The following is a 22,986-nucleotide window of genomic DNA, read 5'->3' as shown; positions in this document are numbered from 1 at the left end:
TATTAAAAAGTTATATGAACTGTACATACGTAAACTGCAATATAGCTGAAAAATCTGAAATATATAATTTTAAAGGAAAATCATTTATTTCTGAAAATATTTAAAATATTGCATTTCTGGCAGCAAATTTAAGAGAAGTGCTCTGGAATGGTGCAGTCTCTCTGTGCATTTGTCTAACATTTGTCTTCAAGGTGTGAAACATATCTGCTTTCTGATTTTTCATAGCACAATCCTGTGAACACTTTCTTTCTGACTTGTAGAGACAGAATTCGATTTCCAAGAACAGCAGCAGAATTTTAACAGGAAACTCTATGGTCCTTGTTGGTGCAGACAACACACTTTCCGAGAGTCCTCGACACCTTGGAAATATGCTAGCCGTTCTGCATATAAATGCATCAGATTGTGCTTACAAGTTACAGAATAAGTCTTTGATTGATAATTTTTCTGTTTATTTCCGCCAAGGCCACTGAAAATACGAAGGCCTTTTCATCTGAAAGGTTAGCATACACGTCAACTTCTTTTTCTTGTTTCTCTGTAGAAGAAAAAAAAGTCACTATTAGAAGCTTTTTCTGTTATCCAAAGTTAATGCAAATTAGTAGTTAATAAATTACGTGGAATAGGGTACTGGAACTGAAAAGAAGTTAGACAATCAACTCCTATGCAGGGAGGGATTGAGAGAGAGGAGGAAGGAATGGAGGCACACAAAGGTGCTAGAAGAGTCACAGAATTAGTCATCCAAAAGCATGACTGAATTTCTGTTCTTTAATGACAAAGAAAGAATGAGTCACTAACATTATATTGATTCCTGACACAAAAGAGCATTCAAGTGTTCCCCCAGTTTGGGGTTTTTTTGTTTTGTTTTTACATAAACACCTCCCATCCTAGGAAACAGATATTTCACCATATCCTCATTAAATACAGCATTTGTCCCCTCATTTTACATCTAAGTAACAGAAACCCAAGAGTTTAATTACAGTGTCCAAGACCAAAGAGCAGATACGTGGCAGAAGTAAGGTTCCCAATTTGTCACCATGAACATTTCTGGACTTTCTATATGGAGACTTTCAATCTTATCCCAGATATAGAACAATGCTAACACCCCAGTGAGCAAGGGAAAGCCTCTGAATTCCCTCTGCTGATGTTGGCTTCTTTCAAGGCTACAGATACACAACAGCAAGCTGTCAAGAAGTTTCCATACTGCAGTGCTCAAGTACACATCTGATTGTTTGTGTTACAGCTACAGACACCATTCCAACAGACTACCTTCCCTGTGAAGTCAAGTGCTTGTCTTAAACAACTAAGTGGGAAAAACTTAGCGGGAAAACTGAAAAATCCTTTACCACTGTGTTCTGATTTAATACTGATAGAGACACACAGCAACAAACCCCTCTACTTAAAGATTTCTAGACAACTTAAATCACACATAAGCTCATCTTTCCCTGAAAGTAAAATTGCTTAGTGAGGAGCCTCGACACATGAAGTTGCATCAGTTTTTAGTCTGAAAACAAGGAACTTGCCTTAGCAAAGTAAAACAAATCAAAGCACATTTAATATTTGGAACATAAATTATTTCTGCTTGTTCCCTGGCTATGCAAGACAGTATTCTCTAGTGTATTGAGTTTGAAACGAAAGCTGAAAAACTGCGTTTCACTGAAAGTCCTCCCCTGTAGTTTAAGACAAATCTGTTTCTATATGTGCACTCAGTCTGGGTCGCTCCACTTCCTCCCTCCCACCATTTACAAATTAACAATGCTGGGAGTTGTTCTGAGCACAGACACTACGCCTACTGGTTATTCCGCACTAACCTTTTCTATTTTCCTATCTAAACCCCTCCCTTTTTTCATACTTCCCGATCCAAACAAATCCAGCCACCACCTGAATATGTCAGCACCCAGCAAAATTAAAAATATTGCCCCCCATCCCGGTTACTGTTAACAGATTGTAGACTTCTTACAAAAAAAACAAACAAACCAAAAACTTTCTCCAATTTCCCTTCCCCCCATCCTCCCAAAGTACTGGCTCATTCTGAGAGACTTCAGCTTTAAAGAATTGAAAACTTGATATCAAACACTATCAGGGATTAACACAGGTTTGCAGGCTTTATGCACTCTTACAACAATTCCAGTTCTCATCAGTAACTAGTGAAGAGCTTGCACCTGCCTGACATTTTATCATATGCTACTTATAGGATACCATGGTTTCTACAGACACTATTAAAACTTTCCGCTTTGCAGTCTTATCTGAAAGTAGCTTTGACTCACTTCTCTATTATTAGCAAAAGACTCTTACAGTATCACAATGCTGTTTTTGTAAGACATTAAAAATATTAACTCTTTTGATATACAACTAAGAGGCTATTTAGGTGAAAATATTCAGTCTTTCTGTAGCATGTCTCTCACATCCCCAGATCTCCTGCAACCCACTAAACCCACAGCCCTTAAAATTGTGATCTATGTATAAATCAAATACGGGCCCTGCCCCCTCGCACATTTTGTATGGATTCAAAATCCAAAGTTCTGAGATTCACTATCCAAGATAGTAAACTACTTCAAACACGCATATTGGGCAAGCAAATGTATGAGTAATACAGTCAGAAGTTGCTGGAAAAGGAAAACTTAGGTCAAGAAATTTAATTCAGACTAAGTTTTATCAGGATACTGAAACGTATCTGTCTTTATAGAGATTCACCCCTTTTTAAGTATCAAGTATGCTTTAGTAAGCCTCCAGGCCACCTTATTGAGTCTCACTTAATGCTAGTCTCTTTCAGAAGCAGAATAACCAATACCACTTCCTCCAGCATATAAGGGTTTTTTGTTTGTTTTAATATAAATGAGGTTGTTACCTAGATAACAAAGCAGCCTGGGAATCTGTCAAGCTGCATATCACAGTTCCACATAGTAAAATAAAAAACATACCACCACAAAAATCAGAATCAGATTATCATGAAGTTTCTATTTTCAAAATATATTGTACCATTTCTGGCAAAGAAATTAAACGACAATTTTGACACGCCAAGCCTGCAGTGAGAAGTTCCAATTTTCCAGCCATCATATGGCTCGGAAACATGCGATGGGAATATTCTCTGGGTCCCAGCACTCTGCCGTATCCCCTCAATCTACATCAGCTTCCTCTTTCCTCCCCCTCCATTCCTTCTTACTAAATCTGCAGGAAAAATAGCTTATTTTGAAAAGCCCTTTTGCTTCTCCTATTCTTCTTAATTGCTGTTCAATCCCGCAGCTCTTTGCTGTAATGCGAGCCAGATACAAAAGAACTAGTCAAAGGCACAGACATAACTGGGAACAAGCACACTATGTATGAAAAGAGCACGACACAAGCAAGGAAGCAAAGCTACAGATGTCATGGGTGTCTTTAGGAAGAAAATTTTCACAGCTGGGTGGTCTTCAAATGGAGAGATTATCTGCTCTTGCATGTTATAAAATGCAGGTGTTCTCTGTCCTCCTGTTTTTCATCGACAAATGCATTAGGCATTGTAGAAGCCTAAGAGGCACCAAATATTTCACAGCTTTGCAAGCTTCTTTTCAAGTCTTTTGGGGGAAAGAAGAATAGCACAATCTCTAGTGGCAAGTAACATGTACCCAAAATATTCTAGAAATATACAATAGGCAAGGAAATAATATACTTAAAGTCTAACACTAAGCTGATGTCTTGCACACCAGAGCTGACTTTCAACACTATGCAGACTGATATAAGGACTAGCAATGAGTCACACAAAAATCACCTTAAAGTGGAGCGGAAGAATTAAAGTTGCTTAATGTGCTTTTATGCAAACAACACTACCTAGCAGCAGGTTTGGCGAAGGAAGAATATTTCTAAAATTCCCCACTAATTACTCCACACATAGTAGTTAGGCCATTTTATAAGCCACTTGAAAAGGGAGAAGTCAGCGTTAACTTGTCTTATAGTAATTACTCAGAAAATGATGGGTTCTCTGCTGAGTTTATATGTATAGCCATGACAGCCATATATATCAACTTTCTATTTGTTTTTTTAAATCTGCCCAATAATCACTGCAGTGGTCTACACACACTACAGTCTGATATAACCAGAAATAAGTCAGAAGTAAGAAAATATCCTAAGCCCACTTACTCCTAACCAATAAGGTGTGCTGTACTAGTGAGGAGCAAAGATAATTACAAATGGGTGTGAACCCAAGCTCTGTACCAGCTCTGCAGAAGAGGTCAAGGAAGAAATAGTAGCAGTAGTCACAGTACCAAGTAAAGGGGATGCTAGGACAGGACAAGAAGATGAAGGCAGTCTTCTCAAGTGAGATTCAACTTTAAAAAACCACAACACCAAACACCAAGAAAACAACACACCACACATGCACTCTTATGCAAAGATCTCACTGCATCCGTATTTCTAGTCTTCTACCTCAAAACACTGGCATATTGTCACACTTTGGAGTATGCAGCAAGAGGTTAAAAACATTCAGCCTAGTTTTAGATAGGAAAACTCGTCCTCTAAATATCCCTCAGGCTTTCAAATTCTTGCTTTTTGGAGACTATAAAACATGCATTAAGAGAATGGGTATTTTCTTTTTATTCCTTAGATTGCTTTCCTCTTTTTCAGGGGACAGGAAAGAAGATTTACTTTTATAAGGCAATGCAACAAGTTTGCAGGAATTTTCAAACCAAAGCTGTGTGTGAACTAGACTGGCAGTAAAATGCCTAGAAATGATCCTATAGGTGCTAGACAAAGTCTACCTTGGATCATTAACAAATAGGGAAGCTCTGTATTCTGTGAAGCTACATGCATCAATAAGCCATATGCAGCAGTGAAGAGAACAGATATTCTAAGTGTATTCCTATTACAGTAAAGCAATTGCCATCCAGAAAACATACAGAAATCAAATTTTATCTCCTCTTTCCACAGCCAAAGCAGTAAAACAACAACATTCCAATTTATGCTTTGTTTTTATAGGAAAAACTTTAAGAATGAACAGATTTAAACAGCAAAGACAACAAAATTGGTTTTGAAAAGCTAGAGGTTAAAGGAACTCACTTCGCAACATGGATTAACACCCATTGTTATTAACAAATAAGGTGGCAGGGGAAAAAAACAACTGTATTTCTGAGTTATGCCACAAGGTATCCTTGATGGTTTCACTAGTTTTCAGAACAAGATCTTCTGAATATTTATATGAAGTCTTGTTCTTCCCCTATCTGCCTTCCAGCCTTTTGAAGTCTATTCTAAGTTTTGGATTAATTATTCAGGCCTAAAATTAATATCCCCAAAACCACAGACAGCAAATGCAGTCTCAACAGGCTCTTAAAAAAAAAAGGAATCCTAAGTGACAGTCACATACTTGAAGGGCTCCAAAATTACTCTAGTGTGTGTGTAACAGTCTCTTTATTGTATAAAGATTAAGAACAGCAGGTCACCAAGGAACCTTAATAAGCAAGGTGGCATTCTTTCCTCTAGAGTATTATTCTGTAGAAACATGGGACAAAAATTCAGGTCACAGTAGCAACTCAGGATGCCCTCCTTTTCAAGGAACTCTTTAAGCAATCCAATCATCCTAGTCACTCTCTGATAACAGGCATCATCATATTGTTTGTCCTTGTGATATAGAGCAGTGGTACCTCAAAAAAATTGAACAAAACCAAACCAAACAAACCTACGAAGTACTACAGTCCAATAGCTTTCAACCTACATGTTGAAACTTGATCTGGTGGCTAAAAATACAGAATTAGTTCTTTGCAGTTAGTTCCAATCAGACACTGAAACATAAAATCAGAGGTCTCTACAGATGTGAAACAGTCCCTTCCCCATATTAAGACATCAAGCATTGGCTGAACTAGTCTAGTTACTTAAATGGTTTGAATGGTATAAAGGTTTATTGATAAAAAAAAAATCTTCATACAAAAAGAAAACCCACAGAACATATTTCTCCAGTTCTCATACCTCTTTCTTCCTCGTGCTTTTTGGCTGAGGCACTCTTAGGTCTTCCTCTTCCTCGTCTGCTATGATCTGAATGGCTGTTAGACCTGGATCTTTTTCGGTTTTCTAAGTCTTTATTTACTGCAGAATTTATCTTCTCTCGCTTAACTCTCTCTGTCCGTCTCCTTTTGGCCTCACTCTTGTTTTCTGTGCAAATGAATAGAGATGTTATGATGTAGGGTTGTTTTCATCTTTGTTCTTAATTTACCCTTAGTGCTTACCCCCCAGTCACTTTTTTCTTCCAATCTCTTAGCAAAAGTGGTTAGATTGTCTACAGCTTTACAGAACAATTACATCTGCACGATATCCATGCAGAAACTAAGGCGTGAGATCCAGAATGACACTTCACTTCTTAATTACAAGGATCAAGCCTTTAATTACTTCAAATGCATTTTGCAACATGAGACATTTGCCAGCATACAAAAAGTTCAGTCTCCCATAAGACAGGAAAAAAACTGTACACATCACAGCCATCAAGACAGCCCATCGCATGTTTCCACTAGCCAAAAAAAAAAAAGTTTATCATATAGGCAAACAGCAAAGTACTTCATCTTCTTTCGACACTAACAATGCAATCATTCCCGCTACTCTCACAAATCGAGATGCTGAGTCAACAATGCTGTCAGTAAATGCCACATTACATAGCATACATGTCCCACCAAATCTAGCCTATGACAATGCCTCGTAATGCTGAACAGGTGTATTGTTTTCCTACACACCGGAGTCAAAAAAAAAAAAAAAAAAAAAGAGTATTTACCTGAGTTTCACCTCTAAGTTAAATATGGATTAATGAGCTTAGCTACTGAAAAGAGCACAGTCACCACAGCACACCATTCAACACAGACTAGTTCACATTTGCAAGGCTGCAGCACCATTCTGCAGTAGCTATATTGTTGAAAATACTGGAACAGCGTTTTCTAAAAGAAGTTGCAGTTACTTTATGAGCACAATACAGACATACATGGTCTTCCACGATATCTTCCTGGGAAACTGGTTTCCTTTTGCTGCGGTTGTCCCATTAATCTTGTATAGACACAGGGTACAAACTGGACAGCAGGGTAACTTGTCACTAATGTTAATACAAAAGCTGTATTTCACAGTAGGCTGAGGTAGCAAGGGACCTGTGGAGACCAGCCTGCCCTACCCCCCTGCTCAAGCAGACACCAAGAGTTGGTTGCCCAGGACCATGTCCAGATAGCTTTTGAGTATCTCCAAGGATGAAGACTGCACAACCCCTCTGGGCAACCTGTGTCAGTGCTTGGTCACCCTCACAGTAAAAACATGTTTCCTGATGTTCAGAGGGAACCTCCTGTGTTTCAGTTTGTGCCCATTGCCTCTTGTCCTGCCACTGGGCACCACTGAAAAGAGCCTGGCTCCATCTTCTTTATACCCTCCCTTCAGCTATTTACATACATTGACGAGGTCCCTCCTGAGCCTTCTCTTTTCCAGGCTGAACAGTGCCAGCTCCCTCAGACTTTCCTCCAGTCCCTTATTCATCTTCATGGCCCTTCACTGGACTCCCTCTAATATGTCCATGTCTCTCTTGTACTGGGGAGCCCAGAACTGAACACAGTACTCCAGGTGTGGCCTCACCAGTACTGAGTAGAGGGGAAGGATCTCCTCGACCTGCTGGCAATACTTGCCTAATGCAGCCCAGAATACCATTACTTGCCTTTGCCGCAAGGGCACATTGCTGGCCCCTGTTCAACCTGCTGTTCACCAGGACCCCAGGTCCCTTCCTGCAAAGCTGCTTGCTGTCCAGGAGGGCGGCCCCCAGCTTATGTTGGTGCATGGGGTTCTTCCTCCCCTGGTGCATTTCCTATGTACAAAGACGAATTATACAAGAGCTTTGCTCTACTAGCTTATGGCTTTCAGCTTAATTTGGTAACTACTTTATCAACTTTCAAATACAGCAATCAGGGAGAGGGAAAGAAAATTAACCAACACTTCCAAACAGCACCACAGATGTTGCTTAGCCTCCTCCATCTCAAAAGTTCAGTTATCTAGCATAATGTCATATAATTCCCATAAGCTTGTAAACTACAAGTATCCTTCAAAATACCGACACAAAATATCAAATACTTAGTTTCCATTTTGCAGGCCTGGTAGATAATTTTAAAAATAGACATTATAAATCAGATACTTGTTTGGGTTTGGGGTTTTTTTGTTTGTGTTTTGAGATTTTTTTTTTTTTTTTTTTTTTTAACAGCTTCCCTGACAGGTGCTTGTTCTGACTAATTCCTACTAGGACTGGAGGAAGCGATAAAAATGAACACAAGGAGAATGTTAATCATGCCAGAATGCATATTCAACCAACTCCTTACTGTGCCCATCAATAGGAACAGACACACAAGTTGGACACAAAAAATACACTGTTTTTTAATTTAACCATGCAGAGACACACAAGACCCACCTGGCTTTAGATTAAACATATGACCAATTTTATACAAAGTGCCACTCAGGTGTTCATGAATAAGTACAACTCGGCATAACTTCTTCAAAAAAAAAAAAAGAGGATTTTTACTTTCAGAAGACTTAACTTCAATCAGCATGTACTCTGAAAACTGATCCCTTTCGCACCTCTAGACATTTAGCTTCAAAACAGGATTAACAGAAAGCTTTCTGCAAGAAGTTATTTTGCATAGTGTCCAATATGCACAGCTAGAATATACACAGAATAAATGACAACATCGCGAGTACAAAGGAAGTAAGACTGAAAGACCAGCTTTTTCCCACCCCTCAAAATTCAAGAAAAAAATAACATATTAAAAGTCTACCATGCACAAATTCAAGAGAAAGTGAACTGACAACAGTCAATAGACACAGAGAAGTAAAATACTCTATCCTTTGCCTCCAAGAAACAAAGGGAACGAACTGTTGTCCTCTTCTTCCCATCTCTGTAAGTATTACCTGTGATGGGTGGTGATCTCTCAGCACGTTTAGCATGCAAGAGTTTTCGACTAATAAATATGTAGCCACAGGGACATGATTTACATGCAACAGGAACCTGGGAAAACAAAAGACAAATATTTCAGATCATTTCAAATTATGACAAAATTCCTGTCTGATGAAGAAAAAAACCCTATAACTCACATTTTGTCCTCAGAGATACCTCTTCAAATTCAGTCTGCAGTGCAAACTATGTCCTGTGCTGTTATACAATTGTATTTAAACCTGGTAAAAACAGGCTCAACTGTGAATCACCACCAAGCCTTTTCTTTATGCAGTTGTTAGAAATCAAGCTTGAAATGTACAGCTGCTGTGACCACTTTGTACTACAAACCCTTTTCCCCAGACTGTCAGGAAAGGGGTTGGGGAAAGCAGAGAGCACAAAAGCAGGGGTGAATTAGAATAGAAATATAATTTCTCTTCAGAGCTTTCAAATATCCCCAGTCAAATCAGTCAGACATTCCCAGTTTTGCTTCCTCCATTTACTTTAAAAAAATAATGTTAAAGTATGAGTTAAAACTACCAGTACGTTCTGAATACATTCACTTTGAGAAGCATTTGAAAGCAAATCCTTTGGAGAGCAGGAGCAGCTTTAAACAGGAGGCACAATAGAGCCCAAAGCAAAACAGATGCATTTGTACCACACTCTACAACACCACCGTAGACAAGGCTGGGTGGTTACAGAAGGACCTAGTTAATTCAGAATGCAAATAACCTACCACAGCTAGTCAAAAGCTGACTGCAGGCTGAAATGTTTGAGAGATTATAGTGCTGCTTCTGATCAGCTAAGCAGTCAGAAGCAGTACATTCCCCCAGCATAAGACAATTTAAAACAAAGGTGAGAATCTGAAAATGCCACACATACATGAAAAATTACAAAAATCTTACTCTGAGCAATGAAAAAAAGTGATGCTGATAAATTACAAACCTCTTTACCTTCACTTAAAGCCAAGATCTTTCGAGATCTTTTAAAGTAGTAAGGAATACACCATATTGCTTTGATTAGATTTAAGACTGAAAACACAAATCAAAGCAAGTTTAAACAGAGATCTGGAAGAGATTAACACACATTAAAGGCAAGTCATGTTGAAGCACGACAGTGGGGAAAAAAAAAGCAGGAGGCAGCTTCTCAAGTGTAATTCTTTAAGACAGGTCTCTACAAGTTTGCCAATGTCCACTGAAACCAACGGGAGTACAGAACCATGACTGCCCACTCAATTCTGGTGGACATGCAGAAGAACCAAGTTCCAGTGTTCTACTGGCTAGGAAAAAACCTGCCAAATTAGTACATGAATTTGTAAAGGGGAACTTAACTGCTACTCAGAATAAATGAATTCTTTTGCTTTCTGTAGCACATCTTAACTCCTGTACTTCACCCTACGAGCAGGTTACAGATAGACTTCTGATAAAGGTTTTATGTAACTAGAAACTCTTTAATTCCCTTTATGGAGACACTGACATACTAAAAATAATTCTAATCAAGGTTTATTGAACCTTAAAGCTCAGAATTTAGCAGCCCTGTGTGCACACTTATCTCCTTGTTCGTTAAGTCAGCATAAGAGTACTAAGAAAACCCATTATCTAGCAGATAGTTTGTATTGTTAAGGTGATACAGGAGTTCCATTTAAGCCCATTTTTGAACACCTGGGTCTCTCCAATAGTTACGTTTCCAGGCTCAACCTAAAAAAGCCATGGGGAAAACCACCCAAGGGGTTTGGAGCAGACCCAATGTTTTTCAATGAACTTAACCGTGTTTAACAGAACAATATTGTTCTCATGTTTCAGGTTTGGCATGTAGGTGTGTGCGTCATTTGTGGGGGGATTAGGTGGGAAGGGGCTTATTCACTGAAAGATACCAGTTATCCTTTGAAGGCCTACACTGATAACATCCTGTAACATAATTATTAAAGCAACATAGTCCTACAAACACCATTTTACTCTAACATTTTCCTAAGCAAAAGGAAGTTGAGTTTCTCATACAAGAAAGTTTACCTGACACTAAATTAAGAAGTGATAACTATTTCTTCTGATTGACTGCAAGTACTTCAGGCTCCCTAGTTTAATGAGGCCATGCTTTGATTGCAAAAATATCAAAAACCTTTTTTTTTTAATTTTATAAAAGTCTAAATGGCAATTGCATATCATCTAAATTACAACAGAAAAAGTTTAAAAGCCTAAGAAGTGTTACTCAATACTGCGCTCCAATATTTGTGGCTGTCTAAATATTTCCATGCATGCCACTTCTAGCGAAGAAATCAGAAACAAATGCAAAACCCTTGTTTATGGAAGAATTTCAGAAACGCTAGTACAGGACACAACCACTTAAGAGTCACACAAGAGCTTCCTCACACTCCACAAAGGGCTGACTTGTACTGTAGGTTTTAGTTTCTTGTCCTCCCTCAGACATTTAGCACTGGGGAAAAAAGGTCCTATGAGCAATACTTGTGCTGAGGCAGGATGCATACACACATTAATACCATGTTAGCCACAGAAGAGTTACTAACAGAAAGTCTACACTCATATATGCATGTGTTTTAGTCTTAAAGCGCAGAACAAAGTGAAAGTTTCAGCATCAGCTTAAAAAGCCTATAATGTTTGCTCTCTTGCTCTTCCTATTGTTGGTAGTCTGACATTCGCTGCATTTAGTTAAAAAAAAAACCAAAACAAAAACCAACCACCCACCACCACCACTCTCATACTCAGCTTCTCACTCATTTTAATGTCTTCCTTCACCAACTGAATAACCAGAACTTGGCACACATTTTTTTCTCGGAAATAGCACTTCAGTGACGTGCTTAACATGTGAGCATTTGCAGTGGTTCATCTATTGCTTAAAACATGAAAGAATGCCCTCCACACAGCTTAACATTCCAAACTGTTCCAGGATGAGCAGAAACCCTGTAAAAACGATGCAAGTCAGAACAAATAAGATGACTGGTTTTCAATCTTTATAAGTGAAGAAAAATGGCGTGAGATTATTTTTTTTTTTTTTAAGCATAGCTAAAATACTGTGTACCAGTGAAGTTCCAGGATCAAATAACAGAAATGCGTTTCCCACGATTACATGTAAAAGCCTCTCCCCCTACCCTGAGCCCCAGCGCAGCCTTCTGCAGCGCTGTGCCATTGTTCCGAGCGCCGCCGTAACGAACCGGCCTGCTTTTAATAGTAACATCATTACCAGTAAAAAGCGTAAATGAAGAGAAGCTCGTGATACAGCAACAGTTCAAATCGGCTGCTGGTTTAAGTGTAAGTAACTCCGCTTCGTACACGTAACACAACTGCAGTGAGACAGAAACAACAGCTCACGTATGCATTTGGACTACACGATAGAAATGGCAGTGAAAGTCTCAATTCTGCTGTTTCTAAACCACTCCGTGAGAAAACACCACAACTGAACGCTCTCCCGACCAGCCTCAGGCACATTAGTCATCCAAAGGACAAACTGCACTGCCTAAATTACCAAGTTCATTATATTTTTAATAAATTACGTAGTTACCAAACAACACTAGCGCCTAAACAATTCTGAACGCTGCTGCAGCATAATGTAATAGTTACGCTACCCTGCAAGAGTAACGCGATGTTTAACCCACAATCCAAGCAGAGACTGCCAAAGCAACCATTATTTACTTCACGTAAACACCGCTTCACAGCGGCACGGAGACTATTCGGTTTCCCCCCTCCTCCCTCAGCAGCGAACAGCTCGGTCGACAGCTTCTTGCACGGCCACCGCAGCGGCGGGGCTCGGGAGCGGAGCAAACAGGAAGCCGGGCTGCGCCTGCTGCCGCGGGGAGCGGCTCGGCGGGGCTCGGCGCCCCGGGAGCTGGAAGGCGGCTGCGAGCGGCCTCTGAACTCCGGCCGGCTCGGCGAAAGGTCGGTGCGGGACAGCGCACGCCCGCCGCGCCGCACAAGGACGAGCCGCGGCGCTGCCGGCCAGGGACGGCGGCTCAGGGCGGCGAACGCCAGGGCTGCGCCGAGGTCCCGCAGCCCGGCCAGCGAGCGCAGCCCCCGCGCCGCCGGCGGGGGCCGAAGCCCACCTCCGCCCACCTGCCCCCCCCCCCCCTCCAGCCAGAGCGCCGGCGGCAGGAGGCACCTGCCCTCGCTGAGGCGGCGGGCGAGCCCCTCCGCCCGCGGAGCGGGGCACCCCGCCGGCCCGTCAGGGCCAACCGGCCCCCATGGCGGGCCCCGCGCCCTACCGCGGGGTGGGCAGGGGCAGCGGGGCCGGCGCTGCTCCCGCTCCCGGCGGCGCCGTTTGAACGCCGCGGCCGCTAACGCCGCTCCGCCGGCGGGGCCGGCAGACGGCTCACCTGCTGGTCGCACTCCGGGCAGGACTTGGTGGCCATCTTCACTTTCTTGGCCCTGCTCGAGGACATGCTCGCTGCCGCCGGAGCGCCGGCCGCTCCGCTCCGCTCCGCTCCGCCCCGCCCCGCGGCGGCCGGGGAGGGCGGGAGGAGAGAGCGAGAGAGCGCGAGCGAGGGCGCGCGGCCGGTCGGAGCCCGCTCAGCCTCCGCGGGCCCGGCCCGCGCCCTGCGCCCGCCCCCGGCGCGGCCCAGCCCGCTGACAAAGGAGCCGCGCCCCCCCCGCCCCGCCCACCCCGGCAACGGCAGGGCTGGGGCGGGGCGCCTGCGCGAGGCGCCGGCTGCGGCGCCCGATTGGTTGCGCGCCTCGCGCGGCCGGGTCTGCGGGCGGGGGCGGGGGTCGGAGCCGCGTGACGCGGCGGCCGGTAACGGCTCCTGGCGTCCCCCGCCCGGGGCCGAGGCGCCGGGACGCGGCGGCGGGCAGAGCCGGCGGCAGGGGACCGCGGAGCCGTGGTGGCCGCCCCGAGCCTCAGCCCTCGCTGTCAGCCCCGAGCGCCGCCGAGCGCTGCCGGGGCTCAAGCACGATCGCCCCTCTCGGGTGTCTGAAGCCGGGCAATGCTCCGCAGGAGCAGCCGCCTCTTGGCCTTCCTGTTCGCACGGCCATACCTTTAGTTCGAGGGCGTAAGTGACAGGGCAGCTCCGCTGTCGCCTTCCTAGGTACCTGAGCAGGCAGCACCAGCAGGATGAGGTTACGCCAAAGCCTACGGCAGGCGGGAAGTGTTAAACACCCATTTTTCTGGTCTTCTCAATTCAGAAAAAGAAAAGAACGATGTTGAGGGGGAGGGTTATGGCCTGCTGTTCCTTTATCTCTGGGAGCCTGGTGGTTCAAGTTAGGGTATTCGGTCACGCCTCTAAAAGTTGTCTTCAGCCTTGCAAATTTGCTGGTTTTACATTAGTATGTTAATTCTCCTGTCACTCCCACCTGAAAATATTAATAGCATAGTGTAAACTAACTGCATTTTTATGTTTCTTGTAGAACACATTTTTAAAGAAATGAGGCAGCTGGAAATACTCATTTCAACTCCAAAGGTCCTTCAAGATACAGCTCTTAGACTGAAACTTTGCATCGGCATGTAGAAGTTTTGTATTCCTCCAAAATGTTTGGATCTGAATCATTTGCCTCTGGACTTAAAAAAAAGAGGAAAGTGGTAATGACAATACTGCTATTAACAGGACTTTGGATTTTGGTTTTTTTTTTTAACTACAAAATGTCTACAGGAGAAAAGTGCAGCAAAAGTCTCAACAGAAAACTCTTTTTGAAGATTACGGTTTAAAATAGCCTCAGGTACAGCTGCCAACAAATATTAAAGAACTGTACTGGAACTGTAACGCTTTCACATGGGTAGCAATGAGTGCATCTGTGAGGCTGGCTCTGGGCCCAGTATAACAGAATTTTTATTTCATGTTTGTAGTTTAGTCTTGAACTCAGTTTGCTGCATCTAAGTATTGAGAAAAAACATTGGAGGAGAGACAGTAAGACTTTCATCTATACTTCTCTTTCAGGGAAATTAACCTAAAAGCAGTTTGGAGGAAACTTTTTAAAAGTGACTTTTACAGCTGTTTAAATGTTAATACCATCTACTAGCTCAGTACTGAGTTACTTTGATGCATTTGGTCAGTTCTTGGGGGACAGGAGTCTAGAGAGAGTATTTATTCATCTGCCAGGAGAGCCCAAATAATTTTGCCCTGCCAAACAAATTAAAAAGACTCTTCTCCCTTCAGGCAGAAAAAGATCAGCACTTGTCATAGTTTCTCACAGAGTAAAATTCTCCCTACAGCTGAAGGCCCAGCGGTCTCACCTTCCTGTGGCTTGCTGACCTTCCCTACACATCAGATAGCTCACAGTACCCCAGTTGCCAAGTAAGCTTGTCTAGAGTCGCACTAGTGCTTCATTTATTCAGCTTAATTGTTGAGGCTAATTTCCTACAGGTTCTGTGAAACTTTAAAATGGAGTTCCAGATTCATAAAAGACCACGCTTACTCTAGAAAAGCAATATGTTTTTATTACAGATTTCTAAGTGACGAGATCGCTGCGCATACCTTAAATGTAGACTATAATAACTGAAACATCTTCTGAAAGGCCACGTAGAATAACAAATTACATATATGTATTCTGAGGCAAACCTGAACACTTAGGAGATAACACAGGGAAGTCACGTGATATAATAAACTTAACAACAGTAAAGAGGTACATCCTCACCTTAATCATTTAAAATCTGGTTCCTCCTAGTAATCTTGACAGTTAATCTTCTTGTATGACAAAATCCACAGGTGACAACCTTAGGGGAACATTTTCCTTTTCTAAATTTTAAAACCAAATCTCTTTCATTTCATGCTAACCATGATCTCCTCAGAGCAGATTTCTCACGTTTGCCATTTGAAGTGGGAGGCTGCAGTTCTGGCTCCAAGTACGATCACTCCAAGTCATTTACTATCTTCTCTTGTTGACAACTTACGTCTATGATTATCACGGGCAGATCTCCAATGAGAGCTCCTGGATAAAACAGAATAACAGAACTCTGGACTATGCAAGCTGAGGAAATGCAAGGGTTTTAACCACTTCTAATCTGTTTAGGCTCCACTTTTCCCACCCAGCCCATGAGAACACCCTCCCACCCTTCCTTCAGCAGTCACCCTAAAGAGGGAGGCACCATCTCAAAGCATCCTAGCAGCGAGTGGCATACCTTGTAATGGACAGAGACTCCATGAAGACAGCCCCTAAATGAATCACAGAATCATAGAATCACTGAATGCTTTGGGTTGGAAGGGACCTTTAGAGGTAATTTAGCCCAACCCCCCTGCCGTGAGCAGGGACAAGAAGATTATGAAGAAGATTATGACCCATATTTGTACAAGATACTGTACTTCTTATTCTCACTGTACTTGATTTCACAAGTCTTTCATATAAATATTTATAACTTCGTGTAGTCACTAATATACGCAAGTTAATTAAAAGACGCTGAAAAATCTATTCTGGTAATAGACCAGCTGTACTGTTTCTTTTTGTTGTTTTGCACTCTTCCTAAATGAATTGCTTTAATTTAAAACTGTTCTGAGATTTAAATGACCAGAAGGATCTGTTTGGTAAATGGTTTTTCAACCTGTTTTCCCCTGGAAGCCCTACGTGTCACAACTGGCTGCAGCAGAAGCTTTCGCATTATTGCAACACAAAGACACAAAAAGGATTTTGATTTTAGGTGATAGAACGAATGCTGATAGAGGTAATTGCTCCAGATAGCTTTATATTTTTGCCGGGGTAAAAAGTAAAGGCAATAAAATAACCTCAACATTTTGATTCTAAATTACTTGCATAAAGCAAAAGAGGATGGATGCTTATTAAACTATTCTTAAACTATTAAACTACTAAGATTTCCACCACTGGAACACCTAGTAGTTAGACTTTAAGTGCAATGCTTGCTTCATGCACGCTATCACAAAATTAAAGCAATGCTGGAATGGATATATAAATTGTAGGCAAACAAAAATAAACTCATCATATAAAGTACATATGGTCAAAATGTAATTAGAAGTGGTTTAAATCCTGAATATTGGTAGTGGGGGAACATCAGTGAACTCTGAATATCGTATCTCTGCACAAATATACCGAGTGGTTTTCTAGATGCTGTGGGTATCCAGATGCTGTAACTTAAAATGAGCATATGTAAGTATTAACTTTGTCTCTTACAGATAAACGTTAAGATATACAGGTATACAGTTTTGTTTGATCTAGTTTTCCTGATTCTATGCCCAACGCCTCAGCTATAAAACCATCCTTACGGCAGTCTCATACGCAAATTCCTCCTCCTGAAGCGCACAGTCAGCGTTGTCAGCCAGCAGTGTGCTACCACCGTACCATACTAGGTCTGCTACCAGCACCAAAGCAACAGGAAAAGCACTAGACCTCTGCTGTCTCAGCAGGGCCTGAATTTCTGAGAGGTAAATTACATTTATACCAATATTGTATGATGAATAAAGAATCAAACATCACTTGCAATATCCTTTCCTGTGACAGTACAACCTATTGATTTTTTTCTTCCTCGAGGCTCTATCTCGAGCCCAGTTCCCACGCAGGGCATGAAAACACTCTGCTGTGCTTGTGAGCATCTCGGGCTCCCCCCAAGCGCGCGTTGTGGTTTCTGCGTGAGTACAGAGTTACTGAATTGGCTGATTGCCCTTTTCCTTTTCTTCTTAGTATTTAAGTTACATCTCAGAGGGTGGCGTTTGTTTCCCTTCTCTCTCTGCATATTGTTTTCAGCCTATAGCAAGCCATTACCAGCAGAGGTCTTTCTCCAGATACACACAAAGACCAGACAGGTTTATCTTTCACATCAACTGTGACCGTTGCCAAAAGCACAAATGTAGGCAGGACATCCAGATTTAATTCCTGAATCAAGACCAAATCCATGCAGCCAGGACCTTGAGACCACTTCTGGATTTTTTTTCCTTTATTTTTTCTGTCTTAGAACTGAGAAGGTCCAGACATAGCAAAATACAGAAAGACTCTTTCCGTATTTCACAGGGTCTTTCTAACAGCAGGGGGCTCTGCTGTGTATAGTAACAGTATCTAGTAAAGAAGTTAATGAATATACAAGAGAACTAACAGACATCTATTACAATACCCTGCCTTTCTTTATAGAGCAAATAAACTAGTCGGTGACAGCTGTTCAACTGTTCTAAACCAAACAAAACTATTTTCCTTACTGAATGCAAACAAGACAGTATTCATAGCTAAACAACTGATTATTAAGATTTACCAAACATACATTTTCTTGTTATTCTAATTTATTAACACGTTAGTTTTGAGTTCTGAAAGTCCAAGACTATTTCTTTTGCTTCATTTCAGAGGTTTAGTCCAGCACTTAGAAAAAAATAATAAATACCTTTTTAAGGGTACAGATATGTCCTCTCTTAGAGAGTCAATAATGAGTGGCACCTTGCAAGACTTAGCCTCATTTAAAATGTGCTTTACACTAATTTAAAATATAAAATAAGAGACAGTTATGCCGTTTCTCTATTTTATGAAAAGGTACAAATTACTTTTTAAGTGTCTGTTCCTGATGGCTTCTTTTCTTTGCTGTTGTCACAACAGAGTCCAGCTGATCTGAATGGTCTGAGATCTTAGGGTTCTTTCCCCCTTCACTGGAATGCAGCGTATGTGCCTGCCACGCCGGCTTCTTGCACGCTACAGTATTTTGGCATGCAACTATAATTTTGCAAGAAACAAATCCCAAAGTAGGTACAATTCACATATCTAATCCACGTTAAATTTGGAGAGAGAACCACTTCCTAAGTTTCATTTCTGCTCACCACTACAGGCAATTTGGAAGCTTTCTGCTCTCCTGCAGTAGTTCCCTGTGAGCTGTCCTGTGAGACCTGACAGCCTCAGACTTGCCTAAGACCTGACAACATGCAGCAAATTGAAAAATTAAACTCCTAAAATGCTGTGCAACCTTGTGTCAGAAAGGTGGCAACACGCATCCTGATTAAGTAATTACTTCCTAATTAGTCAGCTATATTCAGTGGGGTTCTTATTCTTTCCACAGATAAAGTACTACCTAGAGAATTATTAAGTGATATCTAAAATACATGGGTATTCCTACCAAGAACAGAATGTATCAGAGAAAAATTACAATTAATAAGAACAGCTAGATGATAATATTTACAACGTTACCACAAATGAATTGAAGTTGTAATGTTAGAGTATACAACAGGTAAGAGGCGACTTCCGTAATCACAACAGTTTGCAGTACTTAATACTGTTACTGTGCTTCTCATCGGTAGATTTCAGGGTAGCTGTAATCTGAGTACCCTCGGAGTCCTTTCATAGGAAATCAAAGTTGGCCTAAAAAGTCCTTTGAGATCCCATTACTCTGAAGTTGGGCAAGAACACCATCTAAGTGGTACAAATGTTGGCTTTGTTCTCCAAGTACAGCGAAATATTGAGCGTTTCCCAATTACAAAGCATTTTGCTCTTCACAATGTTGTTACGCATCGATGTCTTTTGGTTTCAGGAAGCCCACATTCAGGTTGACTTCCTGTCTCCAGTTTAGGTTTTGCACATTAGAGCTTGCCTGAGAAAAAAGACCGTGCCACCAGTGTATGTAAGTCTGCCAGCTTCTACCAACACAATGTAACTGTGAGCTATTTCAGACAACTACAGCACAGTTATGAGCCAGCTCGAAGCGTTACTGCATCACCAAGCTTCCCAGGTAACCAAGGCCCACTCTTGCTTTACAGTCACTGCAGCACTTTCCCACCTCTGCAGCTGAATGTCATCACCACTTGTCCACCACAATCCGTGGCAACAGAGTCTAAGCAAAGTGAAGCCCACTTCAGTAAACAACATTTTACATTTTTCTTAAGAGGTCGTATCTTTTCTATACCTTTACTGTGCTTCTTTTTGTAATCAGAAAGGAACATTTTAATTTCTAGCTCCTGTATTTTAGTAAGTTGCTGTATTAGTAATAGAAAAAAAAAAATCCTTGAACTTATCCATTCGACTGCTTGATTTTACTTGATTCTTAAAGCAAATGTGTCCAATATAGTGACCTTGTCCATATATTTTGTAACAACGAGTTATATGTCGCTGAAACGCTCTAGGGGTAAAAACTTGATGGGAAGATCCCCCTCTAATGAAGCTGAAGCATAACCTACAAAATGAGTCTTACGGCCCAGGTCTCTTTTAAAAAAGATTTATTTTCTTTGTGAAGCAAGTCAGCTTCAGATGAGATTTTTAAAAGAAGCTTTTATTAAAATATTAATAATTTAAATTATTTAATGCAAGTAGCAGCTACCATTCCATAAAAAGGGCTTCCAACATTTTATTCTCCCATATCAGGCCTTTTTCATGGGAAACTTTATTAAAATCCAGATGTTGTTCAGAACAGTTCAGTTTCAACAAAATCATCATTTTTCACCAAAAACCTTCTAAGCAGTTCTATTTTAAATGTAGCGTGTATGAAAAATGCTTCGCAAAATAAAATTACATTATTTTCATAGAGCTCCTTTTCAATTAATTCTTATGAAGAGAATTCAATAGACTATTTTACATGTCTCATTTTCAGGGTTTTTTTTTGGGTGGGGGGGTGGGCTTTTTTTTTTTTTTTTTTTGCTTATCATGAGAGAATGAGAGCTGGTAAACATTAAGATATGAAGTCACTGAACTGGCACTTTTTCCACTGACTGCATTGAGCTTTGGACCAGATCTTAAAGGTTTCTGTTCAGTTTGAAGAACAGTAGGAACAGTAATTTCTCTGAAGATGCTCATTATATTCTGAACTGCTACCATCAGCAGTATTCCACAGGAAACACTCATCTTCCATACTTGTACAACACAGAATACAGGAAGGGTTTGCCCTTTTTGCCTAAAAAGTTTCTGTAATGTGGTTTATGCTTACTTAATGTCCTCAGAATCCATTTAAACGGGACTTTATTATTCAAATATAATTAACATTTTGTCATTGTAAGCTATTAAGAGTATCCAGTGCCTTTATTTAAATGAAACAGCAGAAGAAAAATGAATGCTTAGTTACCACATGCCGTTACTGTTATCATGGGGTTTAAAACATGCAACTAGTCATGACAAAGAAGCTTGCTGAAGCTCTGTCAAAATGGAAACATGTGACAGCAGCTGTTAGTCTGTTTATCAAGTTTTTTTCTCCAACTCTCTACCTTTCTAGGTCTTTATGCATTTGCTGTTGTTCTGTATCTCCAACTCCTCACCATCAACATGAAATCCCTTATTTTAGCTTCTTATGACTGCAAGAAAACCAGCCTCTATGACTAAGGATGGAATGCAACACGGGGATCAAAGAACTGCCCTTGGTAAGCAGTGCCTGCCCCCTTCTTTGTGTGGCTTGTCTGAAACTTGCATTCATATGATTCGTATAGGATACATAAACTGCCTGTTGATCACCACAGGCCAACGTGCAAAAGCTAACGTCTTCTCTGAAGGGTATAGCATGAGCCTGTAATTATGCGTGCTATCTGCAGTTCAACTCAGGGGGCAGTGGAGAGAGAGAAAGGAAGATTTCCGTCAGTAAATACGGAAAGATACCTCATCCTTAATAGCTCACTGCACGAGATTTTTACAAACATGCATTAACTAATTTCACGGCTCATAAGGTAAGTTTTCTTTTCCTCATTTTATAGGTAGATATGCCAAGCCACAGTAAGTCAGAGGGCCACGCACAAAAACCCAGTCACACTGGCATAGGAGTGGAATGCTGACTCTCCTGAAGTCATCAGGAGCTTCGCTGCTAACTTCAAAAGGCAAGAAGAAGATAGGCACAACTTCGCCTCAACGTTGCAAGGTCATCGTACGCTATTTCCTTTCCGGAAAGTATCTGTATTAAAATTACATTTGGAGATACATTTATCATAATTAAAGCAACAGCCACTTTCTATAACGCAAACAAGACTTCATGTTACATTGAACATGGAAAAGCTTTTTTTATCTTATTTATTTCCTGTGTGCATTTCTTAACTTCGGAAATTAATCAGACTATTGAATTTCAAGTTTGTGTATATTCATTCAAATGTTTTACTAAAACCAGCTGCTTCGGTTTATGCAACATGCGTTTTAAGATTGTTAGCCTTATTCCAGTGCTGCCGCGCTATGTTAGTGCTAACAAGCAGCATTACAGAATTTGCAAACGACACATCAGGTCTTGCTTGGATGGTCAGCTAGACGCAGAAACGGAGATGGCAGGCAGCCTGTATCTGTACCTCCTGCGGGATCAATGGGAGAGACTGTGGCAGTGCTGGCTGGAAACTTTCTGCTACGCCAGCTGTTTCTGGGGGGCGTGCTGGGGGTGGAACAGTGGTGTGTGGACCCAGAGCAAAGGTTAATTTGTGTTCTTGCCCTAGCAAAATTGGTGGTTCCAAATCCATTGGGCTTCAATTTTTAATAAGCTGGGTAGCATTTCAACCCTGATTTCTAATGAACTCTGCAACACTCACACTCGAATCAAAATGTCTGGGAAGTCTACTTGCATACACTGAACATAAATACTAGAATTTAAAATAAGTTTAACATTTCAGGTGATCTGATGAAAGCTTATTGCAAAATCAGTTCTGGCTTTGTTTTTGTGGTAAATTTGACCTTGACAAGTCTTACCACAGCTTGAAATCTTTTCTTCTGAACTACATTTTATCAAACCTGGAAAAAAAGCACCATGACATTGCTTGTTAATTATCAGTCAGAAAGCCAGATTCAGGTAACACTCAGCTTTCCAGATACATGGCTGATGACAAGTTTAAAGAAAAAGTGTCAAAATGTACAGGCTCCAAAACTTGACATTTCAGAAGTTAAAAAGGTTTAGAACATTGGGGAGAAAAAAAAAAAATCAGTCTGAAGGAGAAGCAGACTGCAATGTCCTGAAACAGTTATTGAAGCTGCAAATAAACAAAAATGTCCTTCTTGGAACTTGAATTTCTAACATATAGTGCTCTACTGGGTCATTCTGTAAGCAGAATTTTGGAGGGAGGATAAGCAGGGCCAGACACACTCCACTCAGCCTTCACAAGCTGAGCAGTAAACGAGAAAAAGCTTTCAGTACAATCAGTACAATGACTGGAAATGCACAAAATTTAATTCCTGAGTAAAACAAATGAGTTTTCTGCACCATCTCAAGACGGTCCCTTCAGCACAAAACCCATCCCATTTCTGTTGCTTCGTTAACTATGAATTGACTAAAATTCTCAAGCAACAATGATTTTT

The 22,986-nt window shown here is 41.2% G+C and overlaps 1 protein-coding gene across 2 annotated transcripts; it reads right to left on the bottom strand.

Moving 5' to 3' along the window:
• Window positions 1-379: 379 nt before the first annotated feature.
• C8H16orf87 (chromosome 8 C16orf87 homolog) lies at window positions 380-13,296 on the bottom strand. 2 transcript variants are annotated; one of them, XM_075715498.1, is made up of 4 exons: window positions 13,215-13,296; window positions 8,872-8,968; window positions 5,926-6,108; window positions 380-532 (listed from the first exon to the last, which is right to left on the bottom strand). In XM_075715498.1, exons 1-4 carry the CDS (start codon window positions 13,278-13,280, stop codon window positions 414-416), a joined length of 465 nt encoding a protein of 154 aa, XP_075571613.1. In that variant the 5' UTR covers window positions 13,281-13,296; the 3' UTR covers window positions 380-413. The 2 variants fall into 2 exon arrangements, with proteins under 2 accessions (XP_075571613.1, XP_075571614.1); XM_075715499.1 differs by lacking the exon at window positions 5,926-6,108.
• Window positions 13,297-22,986: the final 9,690 nt, after the last annotated feature.

The sequence above is a fragment of the Pelecanus crispus genome, chromosome 8 (assembly GCF_030463565.1).
Source record: "Pelecanus crispus isolate bPelCri1 chromosome 8, bPelCri1.pri, whole genome shotgun sequence".
Taxonomy (NCBI): Eukaryota; Metazoa; Chordata; class Aves; order Pelecaniformes; family Pelecanidae; genus Pelecanus; species Pelecanus crispus.
The sequence above is the reverse complement of the archived record's forward strand: the minus strand, read 5'-3'. Positions and strand labels throughout refer to the sequence as shown.